Source organism: Mycteria americana, chromosome 9, assembly GCF_035582795.1.
Source record: "Mycteria americana isolate JAX WOST 10 ecotype Jacksonville Zoo and Gardens chromosome 9, USCA_MyAme_1.0, whole genome shotgun sequence".
Taxonomy (NCBI): Eukaryota; Metazoa; Chordata; class Aves; order Ciconiiformes; family Ciconiidae; genus Mycteria; species Mycteria americana.
In genome coordinates, this window is record NC_134373.1 from 39,743,849 (window position 1) to 39,762,094 (window position 18,246).

Genomic DNA, 18,246 nt, shown 5'->3' on the forward strand with positions numbered 1-18,246 from the left:
TGTGGGCATGCATTGTGATGGTATGGAGCCAGTGTTCTTTCTGTTGTCTACACAGCCTGGATTCAATAAGCAGTTATATATGCATATTATGACAATGTGGTCAAGGAAACCAGATTTTTTTACTATACCTTCATGTGCCTGTACAGTATAAAATCTGGTATTTATTTTTCTTGTCCTCATTCAATATGTTAACAAAATCATAATTTGATACAGGTTATGTTCACTTTATAATTAAAATTATAGAGTTAGATGAAAATACAGCAAGATGTTGCTGAATGGAAAATATTTATCTTTTTGTACATTACGCATTATGGTGCAATGTAAAATCATAAATCTGTAGAGCGGCTAACTCCAGCCAAGCATAGGACAACTTGCTTTCTCCCTTGGTCCACAAGATGCAACTGGTTACCTCCTCTAAGCCAAGGGTTTCTCCACCCATCTCAGCCCCTCCATTAGATGGCATTGCCACGTCCTCTCCACAACTTTGCTGTGGTCTTCTGAAAGAAGACCCCTTTCCATGGAGATGAGCCAAGAAAAGGGAATTCAGAAAAGTTCTGTATTTTTAATAGATTCCACCAATCTGTCTCCTGTAGCTCTCCTAGCACCTTCATGAACAAAGTCCAAGCTTTTTGCACCACATTCTCTGTGTCAGCACTAGACTCAGCCTCACCAAACCACCTCAGGATAGCACTCCATCTGCCTTGAAACTGCTCCCACTTCCCAGATCATTGCCATCCACGTTGCCAAGTCCAGGCCTTCACCAAACACTATCAGCCATCTTGGAGACCCCACTACTGTATAGCATATGGGACAACCCTATAGTATATAGAAGCTTTCCAGTAAGTAAAGTTTACTGTGAACATCAGTTTGTCCATATTCAATCTTTCAGTCCAGAGAGGGTTTTCAGTAGGGCTGTGGCAGTAGTCGTAGCAGGCAACTTAAGACCACCTCCTAGGACAACCCAGATACGTTTCTGTCTCTGGATAACTGTCTCATAAAAGTGTCATCAAATGAACGAGTTTTCCATTCCTTCAGAGCATCTACTCTATGGAAGTCATTGCAGCTGCTATGGACTCAGTGTCAGCCCAGAGATTTCTATCTCAGGGCAGTTTTCAAATCTTGATGAATATGCTTTGAATCTCACCTGACCACTATGGTGAGGAACTGCTTAACCTTTCTGGGTTACATGCTAACAGGTTTACATTACTCTTCATACTAGATTACGTTTATACAGCTTTGCACCCCAAAACTACAATATTTGCTTCCTAAAGAGGCACTTTTTCAGCTTGTAAATCCATTTACAACCATTCACTTAAGGTTAGACATTTTCTGCTGTAGGGGAAGACCCATGCAGCACCTACAAAAAAGTGTCCTGAATTTAGTCTTATCTGAGAGCCGGACAGAGCGGGCCTTGAGGCATTTTACTCAGTTAAGCTATGACTGAGAGATTTGATGTCCTGGAAGCTGCTTACTGAATGAGCTGTCCCAAGACTGATGAGTATGCCTTGATATCAACAGCAAGATTGTACCTGTTGTTCCTAAATCCTTCAATATCCGTCAAACATGATTTTGGTTAGGAGGTCTCAGAGACAAGTGTATGTTTTCTCAACAGTTTTTCTAACTGTGGATTTTGATCAGGGTTAGACAAAAGCAGATATTGGCAAGTCTGGTCACTTGAAGCTTCAAAGATGAAAGAAACACAACTACTGAGAGAGGTAGGGCTGCCTGTATAGAGAATAAAGACTTTTGTAAAGTGTCTAAGGCAGTTAGACCACAGTCATCTGAGACCAGTACATGTGTGAATGGGTATTTGACTTAAAAAGGAACTAATGAGAAAATTCAAAGCTAGTTTAAAGCTAGAAAATATTACAGAACTTGCAGTACTACAAAGGGTGCATCTAAGAAAGACACAATATATGGAAAATCCTCCACTCCAGGCAGTTCGTGCATTTAGTGCAATGGACTATACACGTGCACAAAAAATAAACATCAAGCTAAGGTGAGCGGACAAGACAGACAAAGTGTAAGTAGAAAAGACAATGCTGACATAGTAAATTCATTGCTCAAGGGCAAGTAAAATGTAAATAAGTTTAAAGAAATCAAAGACTCATGGCACATACTCACTAGTGCATTTAAGGGATACATTCATCCTACTCATGTTCAATATCAGGGCTGAAACAATCGTGATGCTGGGAGGCATGTTAAAGCATCTTTCAAATCTGATACAAATGCAGTGCGTATATATTGCAATAGGAGCTTGTGGAGAGCTCAGAACTGAACCTGAAAGAGTAGGAATCCTGGCTGAGGTCAGATCCCATACAAAATCATCTCTGACCACTGCAAAAAGACTCATTTTACACAAGATGGTGATAATATAGGTTAAAAAAATGGAGATTTTTTATATTGGGGATAACTGATAGGCCAATACTAAAAAGGTTTTGATTGTTTAAAAATACTTGAAACAAAACCATTTATGAAGTAATTACATCTATAGGAGCTCACAGAAAAGGAAAACTTTGGCGAGAGTTTGTTCTCTGACTTTCATGGAATTCTTTGCCACATTCTCCGATTTCAACATCAAAAACTACTGGTTGTCTCACACAACTGAATAATTTATTCATGATGCTGGACAAAAACAACGTGTTGTTAGTGAAACTAAGTTTTTCATGAGAAGCTCTAGACTCGCCAGCAAAGATGCATTTCTGAGCAGGTTGTCTAAAATTCAGCATCCCAGGTTGAAATTCCAGCAATTGCCACCTCTGGGCTTTAAGTCACAAAGTAAACCTGTCATATCCAGAGCTGAGTTATTGGCTGTCAACTGGATTAGCTTGCACAAAGGGGCTATAATTGAAGGCTGCAAGAGGTTATAGATTGAACATAGTCAAAAGCAGTAATTCCACTTAGTAAAAGCAGATATCATCCAAAGGAAGAAAAGTTAAGCTTATATAAGGTGAAATTCTGACTCCATTCTGGCTCCCAGTCGCTGGGAGTTTTGTCAGTGACTTTAACAGTAATCAAAATTTCACTCACTGTCGAGAGAGATGATGCAAAGGGTGTGATGAAGCGAAAGTTAAAATAACTGTTAACCTGGGGCTTCCAAAATACATTTTCTGAGCACGGACTGCCGTCTAACTCAGTGTTTTCCTGCCGTAGCAATGCAGACAGCCCTCCTGGGGAGCACGGAGATAAAACTGTGCTAGTGGGGTACATCGAGGATTTGCAATAAGAATTTCCCTGCTGTAACTGCTGAAGTTCCCATTGTTCATCGTCCTGCGGGCCATGGTGGAACTGGACTACTTAAGCATAGTGGGGTACGGTTTGTGAGAAGTGATTTCAGAAAGCTGAGAATCAGTGCCAGCGCTGACACCCTTCCACCTGAGCCGCTCTTCTGAAAGGCAGGTAGAGATTACCGGCGGAAAGAGCATAGTAGTGGCTGGCCGACGCACTAAGTTTACTGGGAGGAGAAGGATTATATTATAATACCGAGTGTCATAATCTTTCTGTTTTTCTTACCAGTAAATCTGAAGCAAAGAATGCAATTTATGTGCATCTGTGAACAAGGGTCCGTAGGGTCTCCTGTGTGCTTTCCATGTACCTTCTGCTTTGGGTGTCTTGCAGAAGGGTGGCTTCTTCCACTGAGTTAGAAAACAGCTAGGTCACCAGCAGAATGGGTGGCTCTGCTTTTTTGCCACGTACTTTTTGCTTGTCCATCACTAAGCACGTCAAAGCCTCGGTGTCCCCATCAGAAAATAATGCTGTTAATAACATTAATCCACCTTTATTAAGAGCCTTTAGCTTTATGGAGGAATACCAAATATTATTAAGACAAAGACAAGAGGATAATAAGGAAATGTGTTTTTTCCCTTGCTGACCTAGTTTCTAACCTCACTTTAAAATCTTCCATTGATTTTAATTATGCTTAATCTAAAGCTAAGCTCACAAATCTAGCAAACTTAAGGACTGCTTTTAAGTGAATTTTCTCGCCTGTCAGACTTCCTCAAGCTTTCTACGCTACAGTTAGAAGTTTATTTCCAGCCCAGATACAAAGTTGAGACAGCTCTCTGCCCGTAGGAAGCATCCAGCACCACTACTGTACAACGCACGAGTTCAATCGCTACCTTGCTGGAACCGAGCCTGTGTACAGCATTCTTCACAGAACAATTGCAGTCCTTTTCTCATCAGCCATAGCCAGAGGCAGTAATAAGGGTGAAGGATATCTATCATGAAAAGTCCAGTGTCAATGTGTTCCCCCAATTTATTTACTGACCTTCAATGCAAGAGCCATACTCCTGACCCTTATGAGATGAAGCCTAAGGGGAAATGGCACTGAGCACCAATTCCATATCCTGTTGTTCTGTGGTCTAAATTAAGTGCTAATTAATTACCACTGGCATCTTTGGCATTGCCTGTCAAATTGGATTTAGGATATCCTTTCGCTGTTTAAACAAATAGCCCTACATCTAAAGCTAAAATCCCAAGTGCTAGCGTTTTCTTTACTTTAAAATTTTTATTTAAAAATTCAGCAAGTATGTCTATGGATTTTGCAGGTAGAATTCAAATAAAAGAAACAGGAATTGATATTGTCAATTTTGATTAATAGTCCTTCATTAATAAACATCCTGTTATTCAGTTTCCACCTGCAGTTGCTGATGTTGCCTGGAATCAATTAACTCATATAATTTGATTTATTTTACAAAGACATTTTTGGATGTGCTGTGCTGATGATAAAGGTTCTATATTTACAATTCTTGATTTAAGGGATATTGTTACTAACTGCTTTTTATTTGTAATGTTACAAGGAAATGTAGCTCCAGGCATTCTTGAACAAAAATATTTAAGCAATTTTAAAAGTTAAAGCTTTATCCATGTAAAACTATCTGTTGCCTTCTGAGCCACACAGGCCACAAAAGTGTACAGATCCAGGACCTCTGACAGGTTGGTCTTTACAATAAGCTAGTTGTTCTGCAGAAAAAAAATCAGAAATAGAATTTAAAAAAAAAAAATCAATCAATCACAGCAAAAGTTACACCACCAGCCAAAAATACAGTTAAGGGCTCTATCTGTTATATCTCTGTCTGAACATATATTGTTCTACGTAGTCTCACACTGCCTTTATCACTCTACTATCCAAACACCTCTAAGAAGAGCATTAGCATCTGCCTAACATCTGTCACGGGTGGTTTTGTTCTCTCCCATCCTCTCCCCAAGGAGAGACTCGTGCTTGCAGTGGTAATGTGGCTTTTGAAGAGGGGTTTGCTGTTGTTCGAGATATATATGCTGCTACGGGGCTGTTAGAGAAGACAAGAATGAATGCCTTGTGCACGGAGCTTCAGCCAGAGGAGTCTTGAGATGCTTCTTAAGGAAGTTTGTGGCCTTCAGCTGACTCCTACCAAGTGGCTGTCCCCGAACGGGCAAACTTCAGGCTCAATAGCAACTCGCACTGTGATAACACGGACTAGGCAGATCTCCTCCTTCTTCCAGTCTTATGAGCGTTAGTCAGAAGCAGTTCGCATTCGCACACAAAAAATTAAAAACCAAGCCAAACTGGGAGGACAGGGTGCTGGTTGTCAGTAAATGGAAGAACTTAGCAGATCACCCAGTTGGGTCAGTTTTCCAAAAGAGAGACCTGGAACTTTTGCAGTAATAGGGAAGATTTTATGAAAATCTTTTGAAACCATTTCTTTGACACAACATGGTTTGGGAGAGCAGGACCTGAGCTTCTGCCCACACCAGGCTCTTCAGTGGAGCCACCACAGCGTGGAGATGAACTCCTGCCCTTGCTGTCCATGCCATGCCAGGACACAGGTGTGCACCCTCTGCCTTTGGAGCTCCTCTAACACAGGAGATGACCGGAAAAAAGAAACGATCCCAAGGCTGAGATGCAGGTACCACATTACCCCGCTCTCTTCATACAGCCACAGCTGAGGGCGGAAGCAGGACCACAGCTCCCATTGTGCAGAAGAACGAGCAGGACTTCTCCAAAACACATTCCTGAACAAAGCCCCCGTAGGGGCCTGAGTCCCTTTAGATATCTAAATGTGCTTTTACATCGTGGCTTTGGTCACCTGGAAAATGACGACTTTCTCTACAGGACAGGCAGTACGTGAGGTGTGTGCAAAGGCAAGAGCGCACGTGCTCTTCAGAAAGGAAGTCATACAGGTAGCAAAGTTCACCCAATGGTGAGAAGATTTTATTCTGAACTGGTCTCTTATTAAACCAGGCTAAGACAGAATAAATGCCTTTCTTCAGCCTTTCAGAGTCTATTCAGCCAACTGTGAACTGATGTTCAGAGTTAGTTTAGTTATTATTTTCATTTAGGGCTAGGCTCCAAGGCAGTTCATCCAGGGAAGGGCTCGTGCTGAGAGATACGCGGGGGATCCCCTGAGGAAGCCCATTCTCCACTGGGTCCCTGTCAGCTGTCCAGGTACTATATATAGCCATCCAACGGTCAGATTTAAAGGCTAGTCTGCAGAAGAAGACAGCATCAAGTGCTCATTCTTGTGTCCCAGAGCAACTGAAGAGAAGGGATTTTTCCCAAAGAGCTGTAATATGAACCCACAGCTGCAGAGCACAGGAAGCCTATGCAGTTTCTGTAGGCCAGAAGCCATGGAGGCTATTTTCAGCAAAAGCAAGCTCTTAAGTATGTCTGAACTATTTCTGACCCCTCTCGTAACATATCATACTCCATGACCTGGTTTCTCTATTACCAGTCTTGGATAGCTATTGTTTCAAATTCAACCTATGGAGCAGAGAGGAATTTAAAGTACCTTCGCATTTTACACAGGCAAAAGAAAGTAGCTTAAAACTGTATTAGACTACCGTGACCACATTTTGAAAAGGACAGACATCATAGCGTTTTGGAGCTCCTGTATACGCATAAACCTCAGGTTGTAGCTGCATACGCCCAAAGCTCACCCCTCCCAACGTGATATACAGATTTCACAAACAACAAGCTGAGGAATCAACTGATAATGTTTGCATTTGCTTAGCTTCATCAGCTGGTGAATACCACTGTAATGCAACTGAGCAAATCATCCATAAACCCAGTACATAAATAATAATGAGGTTTAGTTTGCATTCATAAAATATCAAGAATCCCAATTTATTACTAAATTTTAAATTTATCTATGTTGCAGTGCAATGAATTGAACAGTTTACACAAATAGAGCTTATGGTATCAGGGGCTCACTTACCACCAATTATTTCTGTAAGTCTCTCAAGATGGGGTTAAGTAGTGTACGGGCCCTGCACCCTTCCTCCACAGCGGGCGTGTTTTGCTGTCTCTCCTAAGCTGGCATATCCATGGATATGGATATCTCCGCAAGGTTTTTACCTGTTGTAAAAGGACACCTACTGTTGTTTGTGTTTTAAGAGGACTCTCAAAGCCAAACTTTGTAGTTCAGTTGTCTTTTTAGTACCAAAAAGCACTTAAGTTCTTCCTGAAGAACAACTACTATAGCTAAACTGAAATAAGTTTACAACAGAAAATGACGTTGCGGTAATATGCTGTATCTCAGGAAAGTATGTAACAGGCCTTAAATGGAAAGGAAACACATTCAGAAGAAACCTGAGAGTTTATCTGTGCATCATTGTGTACTTGTGCTTCCTCCCTAACACTGAAAAACCCATCTGCAAAAGCCCTGCCAAAATGTGCTTATACACCCACAGACATTATCACTTTGTAGGACAGTACGTTTTATTATCAGGTTATTTTCCAGTACATTTGGCACAGTTAAGGTAAGTCTATTAACTTTACTTCCAAATAAAGAAAACAAAGTTGTACTGAATGTCTCAGCCATTGTCAATGAGTTAAGAACTGACAGGAGGTCCAAGTAATCAACCCTGTCTACTGCACCGAGCTTTCCCCTGGGACACCTCTTCTGATCGTACAATGTATCTGACTGGTACGGAGGTAGAATTGCTTTCAATAAAGATTTTATTTCAAGGTTGGATGATTCCTTCCCAAATCTCTTGTCACTAAAGCAAAGTATGTAATACCTGTTATTTTTTAACTCCTGTGAACTAGCATTTGAGAAGGAGAGGAGCATAAAATGTTGAGCTAGAAACTGTTCATCATAAGAGTCAAATTTTAACACGTTCAAATTGATTGGGAGCTCTGCAATAGCAAAAGTCAGAAAACTGTTGCGTAGAAACTGTCCCATAACAGTGCAGTGAAAAGACCTGTTAACAGGGCTATAGTCCAGATGAGTCAACTCAGCTGAGAAGGCAGCTGAGCCATTCCCAGGGCAGAGTCCTTAAGCTAAAACATTACATTTGCATATGCCTGAGTATGTATAGGAACCAGATATTAGTTGATTTAGCATAGTTATTGGTAAAGTGAATCAATGGGATGTGCAGACTTTGACCCATTAAGGCAGTTCTTAGGAACTTACATATCAAATCAGCCCCACGGTCCATCAGGATGAGCGGCTCCGGCCGTGACAGTGGTCACTAGCACAGTTCAGCAAAGGTATGAAACCCACCCAGGTGGGCTGTCATGGAATAATCCACTTAGAGAGGAGTCGGTTCCTAATTCTGTAAGGTTAGTTGTTATACCAAGAGGACAGACGTCAGAAATACATCATTTTTTTCCTTTCTGGGGAATTTTCTTTATTTGCATGCATCTTTAATCTTTCTTGGCCTCTGTTTAGATCTTGGTTTCTGTCTCCCATGGCAGTATCTTCCCTAGTTAAATAAAATATTGTGCATAATGCTGGTGGACAGGATTCTGATAAGATCAAAACCTACTTTTATCCCTTTGTCCTCTACTGAATTCAGAGGATGGCATTTCCTACGCCTGCCATTCTGGCCCATAATATTTTACCGGATTACTCGTTCTTACTCTTCTGATCCCCTCATTTTGTAATGTGTTGCCCGATAGTCATAGCCTATATTACCAGTTCATGGAAGAGCAGTAGGATTGTCTTATTGAAAAGTTACCCTTAGGTATAGTATAAAATAGTAAAAAACCCCCTATGCATGGCTAAAACCAGTTCTGATAAGGGTAGAAATGCACCTAACATTGAGCAAACTTAAATCCTCGTAGGCTGGAAAGGGCTAAGAAAGCAAGACTGAGCAGTTCTCAATGCAGCTAGCAGATGACAGCTCTACCCTCAAACACTCTCCAGCTTACACTAAAACAGTGCCCTTTCCAACGGGGTTTTCCTCCCTAAGTACGCTGACTTCTCTAATTTTTAACGTGCAGTAGGGACATTATAAAGGTGAGGAATCAGAGTCACTGCTGAAATGCTTTCCCCTCCTCAGCAGTTATTACAGAGTAAAAATGGATGAAGAACATTTCCTAACACCTAGTGTGTTTGAAGTAATAATCCAATGCGTTTTCCGAATGTCAAAATTAATAATGATTTTATTTAGAGAGTTTGAAAAGTGTAGATTTAATGGAACTAGAGAGCCAAACTCACCATACAATGACCCTCTTAGCTGTAGAGTTGCCCTGCTCTCCGTCACATGCTTTCCAGCTTATGGTTGCCTTGGCAACAGCCAAAGCATAAATTCCAAGTATTTTTGCTTATATATCTGCCATTGACACTAGAGCCCTCCTATCAGACACTTCTGCTTTTTTAATAAATCATTAATTTCATTATTATTAATAATGAGAACTGTATTTTCTGTATGTCTCCTGACTTGTGATCTTAAAGGACTGAAGCCATTCTTGAAGTTTGCAATTCAGCTCACTTACTTGGGGGTGGGGAGGGAAATCTTGCACAGCATAACACCCAACAATTTATTGATATGGTTCCAACATCTGTGGCACCGGATTATAGATTGTTCCTAAAATAATCTTCAACTGATGGATCATTGCTCCTTTCATTTGGGCTTGACAAAAAGTAGCTCTGGCATTTCCTCTCATTTTTTATGTTGTAAATGGTGTATCACTCTTTCTGCTCTTTTTCTTGCCAAAAAAAAGAATTCTTGCCCATTTTCAGGGATTTTCTCTTTTAACAACTGAATTTCACTTAGCAGCTACAGTAATAGCTTAAATTGTGCATATTTGTTTTTATTTTGCTTTGATTTTTTCTTTTGTGGACAGACAAAAAAAATATTAGTTATAGAAGTTCATTGGTAAATATTTGTAATTTAGAAAGGCATAAGGTCCTAAACTTATAATTATATTATTCAGGCTGGATTGAATTCCTTCCTTCTTTCCCTTCAGTAGCTGTATTTTACCACAGATTATTTAACTACTCAGACTTTCCATGTTTCCAAGTTTGCTTAGTTTACAGTTTTTTGTTATTATGGTCATCAAAACAAGTACGACTGCATGAATAGACAGAAAATACCAAGAATTCTCAAGAGATTTTATCAATACAATAATTATTGTACTAGCGTTAAGCTTAGGAGCCCCAAATACATGCAGATATTCTTAGTGCCACGTTCCATACCGATGAACCACAACAGACAGCTGGTTCCTCTCCATCACCAACACACACCTCGCACATCCTCCCTTGCTTCATGCCATACCCTCACCTCCCGAGAGCTGAGCGACTGAAGACCACGTGCTGGCAATGCCTGGACTCAAACAGGAGTTTGCAGGCTCATTGCAAAGCCACGGCTGATGTTAAATTGATGATCTCTAAAGTTAGGCAAAGTACAGCTGCTGAGTATGGTTTTTTTCCCCCGGTGAACTAGCATCTCTAACCATGCTGATGTTGTCTGCAAATACTTTATAACGTTTCCAACTTCTAGCATGTAACAAGCTCAACAGAAATCAAGTCCTCCTCACAGGGAGGCCCCAAGCTTGATGTATGTGCTTCTGCGTAAGTGGCATTAAGCAAAACAACCTCATCACCCCAGTAACAAACATTTTTAATTGTGATAAAGATGTGTGACATCCATCAGAAGCCCACACAGTCATTTGGCAACAAAACTACTAACTTTTGAGACTTTCTGAAATCCTAAGAGGAGAGATAATATGTTAATATTATCACAGAGGAAAGATAATTATTTTTTTTTAATTTATAATAAAGATGCTATATTTTAAGAAACTAATAATTAAGCCAATCTGATTAGTGCCATATGGAGAGTGTTTTGTGCAATGGACACCACAGTCACAAGCACGAGGCAGAACTAAGTAATGCTTCCTATTTATATATGGGAAAAAAACACGAGCGTTGATGTTCAAGGAATGTGGTAAACGACAAGATTGGCAGAAATCCACGAGAAGATGCTCTTTGCTGTGTAACCCACCCATTAACACGAAAGAAACCTTTTTTAAGTGACTGAACCCATTATGTCTCATGAAGTTTCTTTCACTTACAGTGTAGCTCGCTGTAAATTCAGCAACAGGTATGGGAAAACAGAGACAGCTATGATCATTTTTCAAACATTTAGATATTAAAGCTACATTTAGTTCTCATTCCTTGGTAGAGTTGTGTAATTTATTTATAAAATATGTATCTTCATTTACTAGTCTTTCCAACCTAGGATATATTATATATTCTGGAGGGTGGAAGGAAATGGATTTCTACTTAGATCCTACTCACCGCTGCAGAGATTTATGCAAAACTGCCTACCTAAACTCCATCCATTAAACCTATGTTGTTCTTAGACCAGACTTCTCCATCCTTAATGTAATTTCCACAAGAATATTAAGTCTTAATACAGACATAAGATGAACTTTTAATAATAATAGCTCTCCTCTTGTAATTTTGTGGGTAATAAAGATATCAAAGGTTATAATCCTTACCATTATTTTCTAAGTCATCTCATTAAGGTATGTGGTCTCAGTGTCTCTCAAGAAACTTTGTGTCAGGATAAGGCATGCAAAAGTCTTTAGTTATATAAATTTCACAATCCATTTCAGACCGAACTGACTTTATTGGATTTAAATTAGCAGAAGGAATGTGTTTCATATGAGCTCTATATTAATGGGCTGCTTTTGTTTTCCCAACTCTTTCAGTGCTGGAGACCATGTTAAGAGAGGCAGGGAAGCTTCTCCCTAGAGCCACCAAAAACTGTTGACAGCAAAAGTGCTCGATTCCCTTAGCTTAAAGAGCTCTCCCTATATTCGGTATCTAAACGCATGAGCTCAGAAATTATTGTCTCATAGCACCCGTAGCAACTAATGCTCATTCACCAGATATAGTTGTGCCTTGATATAAGCGCACTGTAAATGGGGCTCTAGACCTCCACCCCACGCACATCGTGCTGTCTGGAGCTGACTCTCCTTTCCTTGTTTGTCAGGTTGGCAGAAGTTGTCTCTTCCCTCCCTCTTTTCTTTCTTTTTGATAACTTAACCAAACAAACATCCCTGTTAGGAGAATCAGTAAAAAGTGCCTCTATGTACTTCAAATGCAACAGCGACTCCTTTGACATCCCTCTTTTTTTTTAACCAATTCTTTCCTTTCGTCAACAGGATAGCAGCCAAGGAATCCGTGAATCTTATGTCAACACAAAGCTTAGGAATTGTGTTTGGACCAACACTCCTTAGACCTGAAAAGGAGACAGGGAACATGGCAGTCCACATGCTGTACCAAAATCAGATAGTTGAACTTATGTTGAGTGAGTACAGCAAGATCTTCGGCTCTGAGGAAGACTGACAGACAGGGCCTGTTATTGAAAACGTTCACATCTGTCTTGATGTCTAATATTTTTACATTTCTGTAAACATATTTCTGAAATATTTCTTTTTCTTTCAAGTGACAGATGCCTCATTTTGTGAAGACTTAATGATGATTTTGTGTTTAATTTTCAAACATTGGAATAAAAAATATTGTCAACATTTGCCTATATGTATTCTGCATTAACCCTTTGAGAGTTTCATTATGCTAGCACTCCAAGTGTCAGTTTTTTTGCAAGCTGAGCATACAGCATATGGCCAAAGACCATAGAAAATGCTGTTTACCAACATATGCAATGGCACAGAAAGACAAATAGTCATCGAAGAGATTTGTGGGAGATGGATTAAAATATGTATATTAAAGGCAATGAAATAAAACAGTGATACCAGATCATTTGTAGCTAATCTGAGTATAATTTACCTTTCCCTTTGATATATGTTGAAAGTCAAAGACATGATGAATAATCAATTTGCCTACCTCAAGAGTTTCAAAAAAAAAGATTACATTTAATACTTTTAAACAACTAAAAAAACCACATCACCAGAATGTCACTATTTGCATAACAGTGCCTAAAAAAAATTAAAAACAAAATTGGAACTGGCATTTTTACTTAAATACTGTACATGAAATGAAGACATTGCATGACTGCTCATTTTAACGTAACATCCATTTTGATTCTTCATCACACTGTACATCTGCCTGCTTTCCCCAGCTATCTCATGTTCTGTAGCATTTGTATTGTGCTCCTGAGGATGCTTTATTGGTGAACTACATTAAATTCATCTAGAAAGAACTTTAAAAAAAAGCCTTTTCATATGCCCTTAGGATTACTTGGCTAGACTTGAATCAATTTATGCATTTGATGGTTAGTTTCAGTTGTCATGGATAAACAAAAGGGTAACTGTCTAGAATATATCAAATATTGTTTCATTTTGAAATGTATGTTTCCAGCTATACATATCTCCTACCCTGTTTTGTAAAAGTATTCTGCTGATAAAATGTAGACTTATGTCTGACAGCTTTTTAATCAAGTTCAAAGAGAATAAATAAAACTAATCCAGTGTGGTAAAGAGTCTGTCTGGTTATCGATTTGTTCATAAAATGAAAAATAAACCATGTAAATAAGATGTGTGAAACACAGATCTAGAAGCAAATATTTAAAGCAATTAAAGACCCCAAAACATAGGATTAATGCATAGGTCTGCTGTGCACGAGAGATACGTCTTCAATATCACCTCAGCGGATCATGGATTACTTCAGTTTTTACTTAGCATCATTTTGCAAAGCACCATGTTATTCAGGAAAGGTTGCTTCTCAGAGTGGTCATTTGTGGGAACAAATGTGTAATGAGGCCTGATTGTTAACAAAGACCAGGCTTTTTCATCAGGTACTAACAGAGGCAGAAAATAACACCAAGAAAACATAAAAATTGGCCCCAAGATGTTTTCTGACTTCATACGTGTCTGAAAAATCAAGCAAAACAGAGGGGTAGTGACCAGTAATTAAAAACACAAAACCAAACAAACATCTCCCCCATATCACAAGTATGCAACATAATCATTTCTGAACAAAACTATAACATTCTGGAGAACCCAAATTCACTTTACTTTCAAGAAAATATTTTTCATGTTAATGTCAAGCCATGAGTACTTAAACAGTAATGCTTTTCAGCATCGTCGTCTTTAGACTCTTTTAATAGCAACAAACCAGGCGCTGTTTATAGCCTGTGGAAATGACTGGAAGAAAGATAGTCAGAAGTTCAGTCTATTCCTTAATAAAGCCCATTCACATTATGGCCCCACGGGTGCTCACAATCATGGTATTGAAGTAATTTCTGCTATTACTGGAAATGAAAAGTTCACTTGTTACTTGGATCCTGTTGCACTCAGAAGAAAAGATTCTTAATTAATTAATTGATCTTCTTTTAAGCTTTCTTTGGAACATGGAGACTCCTCTCTTCTTGTTTTTATAAGCAAGACAAGGCTTATGAAATGAACCCAGATCTTTCTTAAAATCAACGTGTTTGGCTGGGGGGGGAGGGGAGAAAATAGCAACCAAACTTTTGCACACATAAGCCTTTCTTGGGTTTTGACGGGTGCCTTACATGAATTCCGTATACATGTGCTGACTTCTCTACCAAATGCTTTGTTAAAGATAGAAGCCTGATACCTGGGTAGCCAGTTCTGAGAGGACACAAGTGGGTCTCATCAGAGGAGTGTATATAGCCGGGACATATAGCAGATGTCTATCCTTTCCCATCCCAACAACAGAAAGGAAAAACCATGCCTTGCTACCAAGCTGCTCCCTTCCCCAAGAGACCAGTCTTACTCCCGTCCCTTTTAATATCTACACGAATTCAGTGGGAAAAATTACTGACTCAACCGTCAGTCAAAGAGCCAGCCCCACAGCTCCTGCCATCAGCCCCTCAGGGCAGAAAGCAGCCGGACAAAAGATGGTACGAGTGAAAAAGAGAAAAATATTTGCAAGCCTTAACTGCAGTAGGGTTTCTTTTTTCTCCTACTCAGGTAGTTTGCTCTTTGTTAACTAAGCTCCCAGCCCAGGGCTCCAGCAGACTCTTTTGTTGCCGGACACATACATTTCCAAATCCCAAAAGTGTCTAAGTTCGGCTTCCATCCAGCATGAGCAATTCACTGGGCCTATATCAGCACCACATTGCTCCTCCAGTTGTTACTTATAAGAATATGTGCTATGACGTGGTAGAAATTTTGCTCAAACTTTGTTAAATTTTTAGTGAGTCAGAATTAGACTTGCGGAAGACCTTTTTTTCAGCAGCTAGCTTCAGTTTGAGAAAGACCAGAGATACTTTAAGCAAGGAGCTATCATTATTAATGGTAAATGATCAGAAACATGAAGGCAGAGAATGCAGCAGAGATAAATACATCCAAGAATCTGTGTTTATCTGCATCTTCTCCCTATACAGAGTATCTTCTAGTCAAACTCGCGTGAAAAGACAGCTGTCCTAGTAACTGGGATTACTATAGTAAAAGGAGACATCAGAAAAAGACCTGTAATGGAAGTGAAAAGGGCGTTTCCAGCTAGAAAGATTTCTCATTAAAATAAAAATAAAAAATCAATTTATTGAATCTTAAACTTCTGCAAGAAAAATTGTCAGTTTTTAACTCAAGAAATTCAACTGCAAAATAGGATTTCTGAGCAAATGATGAGAAAGACAGACTGACTTGCTGAGCTATAGCTAAAAGAGGACATGTAAACTGCCCTGAACAAATTTTCATCCCTCTTTGTATTTACATATATATATATATACACATATACATATATTAAGAGCAACATGCATTTTAATAGTTCTTTAATTCTCTGCTAGGACAGCTACAGTGCAGGTAACATTCAGCCTGTTTTCATAAGCACCCCGTATTGCAACAGAGCCAAAGACGGCCATTCAGCCCAAGGCACTCAAGAAGTTCAGCTAATCAATTACTACGTAGTATATAGACCATGGGTAGAGTTTGGAAAAAAGCTGGAAAGTAAGTTGGGACCACAATCACCACTGTAATCAGGCAGCGTATAGATTTTACATGGCTGATTCTCAGAAGAGGCTGAAAGACAAGCCTCAGGGAATGCACATATTATCATGGCACAGCAGGTTCCCCTGCATTGCGTTCCTGCTTCGGAAAGGAAATATGGAGCATAAGGACACTGAGCAAAGTCACAGATGCAGGTCTCAATCACAAGTCCCGATTTTTATGGGACGCATAAATGGCGCCCAGGGCAATGCTTGTTTTGCAGAACATAGGAACCTTCCCTAGCACTGACTTTGGATTAAAAAACCCCAACCCTTCCCTAAGGACCAAGGGCAACACATGAGAAATATCTCCAGCGAGTGCCCTGCTGAGGTCGGGCCGTACCCAAACCCTTTGCTGCTGAAGAGCTATAGCCCTTATCAGTCAGTAGGCTTCATCGAGGGAACGCTCGCAGGATACTACTAAAACAGCAATCTCATCCTTGTGCCAATTCACCGTGTGTTATCACAGCAAATGAATATACTCTACCATCACTTATAGACTGCATACTATTTTTACACTCAACAATTGCGTACTTCCAAACGTACCTGAAATACTATGAGAAATAACGCCCATTTTTCCTTATAGATCCCTGTTACAAAGATCTGGTTGCACACTGGATACAAAACATGAGCCGTCACTTCAGTTTTTCACACATAACATATACTGAAGTTAAAAAGACCTGTGCTCAAAACTCAAGGCATGAGAACTGGGGATGCAATACCACTGCACATCAGTGGTGTGAGAAACTGAGGCACAGAGCCAGCCATGTCAAAAGAGAGCACTGCTTTTTAGTGCTCATTTTATTCAGCTCCATCCTTTTTTTTTTTTTTTTTTTGTCCGGAAACTTTATATTCTACATCCTTCCTTCCTCTGAATTCACCCATATCATCTGGTATTTGGGTTGTGGTAAGCACTCAGCTTTGCTCATCCCTGCAACCCAAGGGCAGGGCAGCCTCAGAGGAAATGGGGACAGGTAGAAATTTGCCTTCCAAACTCTAAACCGTGGTGAAATTTGCTGGCTTTCTGAAGCTGACTCTTAAACTCTCAGAAATACTTCAGAATTGCAGGGAACCCACCATCACACAGCAAAGCAGCCTGTCCGTGCACCTCCAAAAAGCTTTGGGCACCTGGGGCGGTATCTTGCACCTTCAGTAGAAGCTGACAGCTTTGTTTAATATGTTTAAGAGGGCCCATAAAGCTCTGCAAGTTCAGAATGCATGCCAATTAACTACCCAGAAAACACCCCCATTTGAGAGCACATTTCAGTTAATAAAAGGCAGATTCATAAATTTCACATGATTCTCCTCTGCCTGTGTCAAAATACAATTCCTTTGCTCAGCTCCTATCCATAAGTTTCTTGGCTGTATGTCTGGGAGATAAAAGGAGTGGCTACCTCCCCACTGGTGATTTCTATACTGTCTTGAAGCTCCGAATCTTTCAAAGAAGCAGCTCAGAGCTTTTTGAATGTTTTCTGGTTGCAATTTTGGGTAGGTGGAAGTGTGTCCTCTGCTCTGGAAAATGAGTGGCCATACTGAAAGCCGTTCATGTGGTCCATTGCTCAGCCTCCAGTCTACCCACTGCAGTGAAAAAGGTACAAGGAGTCCAATCGTTACGTCTTGCTTTCCCACAGGGGAGGTTTCCTTGCAGCACCAGGCAGCAAATGGTTTTAAGTAAATGGCTGAACACCCTGTATACGTTTCTATCTTTGTGTAGTTTCTGTCATTTATTATCCATTTTTAATCCTGCTAGGCTCTTTGTCTTAATGGTATCTGATGAATTTCCCAGGTTAATTATGCACCATGTAAGAAAATATTTTACTTGTATCACTTTTAAATTCATTAGCTTTTAGCATTATTGTATAGCACTCCACTTGCTCTTGATTTATGGGAAAGGCTAAATAGGATCGTCTGACTGACCTCTTCTGGCAATTCACTCTCCTATATACCACTAACATATCACCTCTCATTTGTCTCTTAATCAATTTAACCTTCTCTTGTATGGAAGATCTGCCACACCTCTTATAACGTGCTCTGTCTTTCACTGGATGCTCTGTGTATCTATTCTGCCCTTTTGAACAAAACCCTAAGTATTCAAGGTGAAAGGATCCTTAATATTTTCATTAT

The 18,246-nt window shown here is 39.8% G+C and overlaps 1 protein-coding gene across 1 annotated transcript in view; it reads left to right on the forward strand.

Moving 5' to 3' along the window:
* The window catches only part of ARHGAP15 (Rho GTPase activating protein 15), a 331,963-nt gene extending 319,393 nt beyond the window's left edge, over positions 1 to 12,570 (forward strand). The window contains exon 14 of the mRNA XM_075511723.1: positions 12,377 to 12,570. Coding sequence (XP_075367838.1) covers positions 12,377 to 12,560 — 184 coding nt within the window. The 3' untranslated portion in view covers positions 12,561 to 12,570. The remainder of the gene's footprint in view (positions 1 to 12,376) is intronic.
* The last annotated feature ends 5,676 nt before the right edge of the window (positions 12,571 to 18,246 follow it).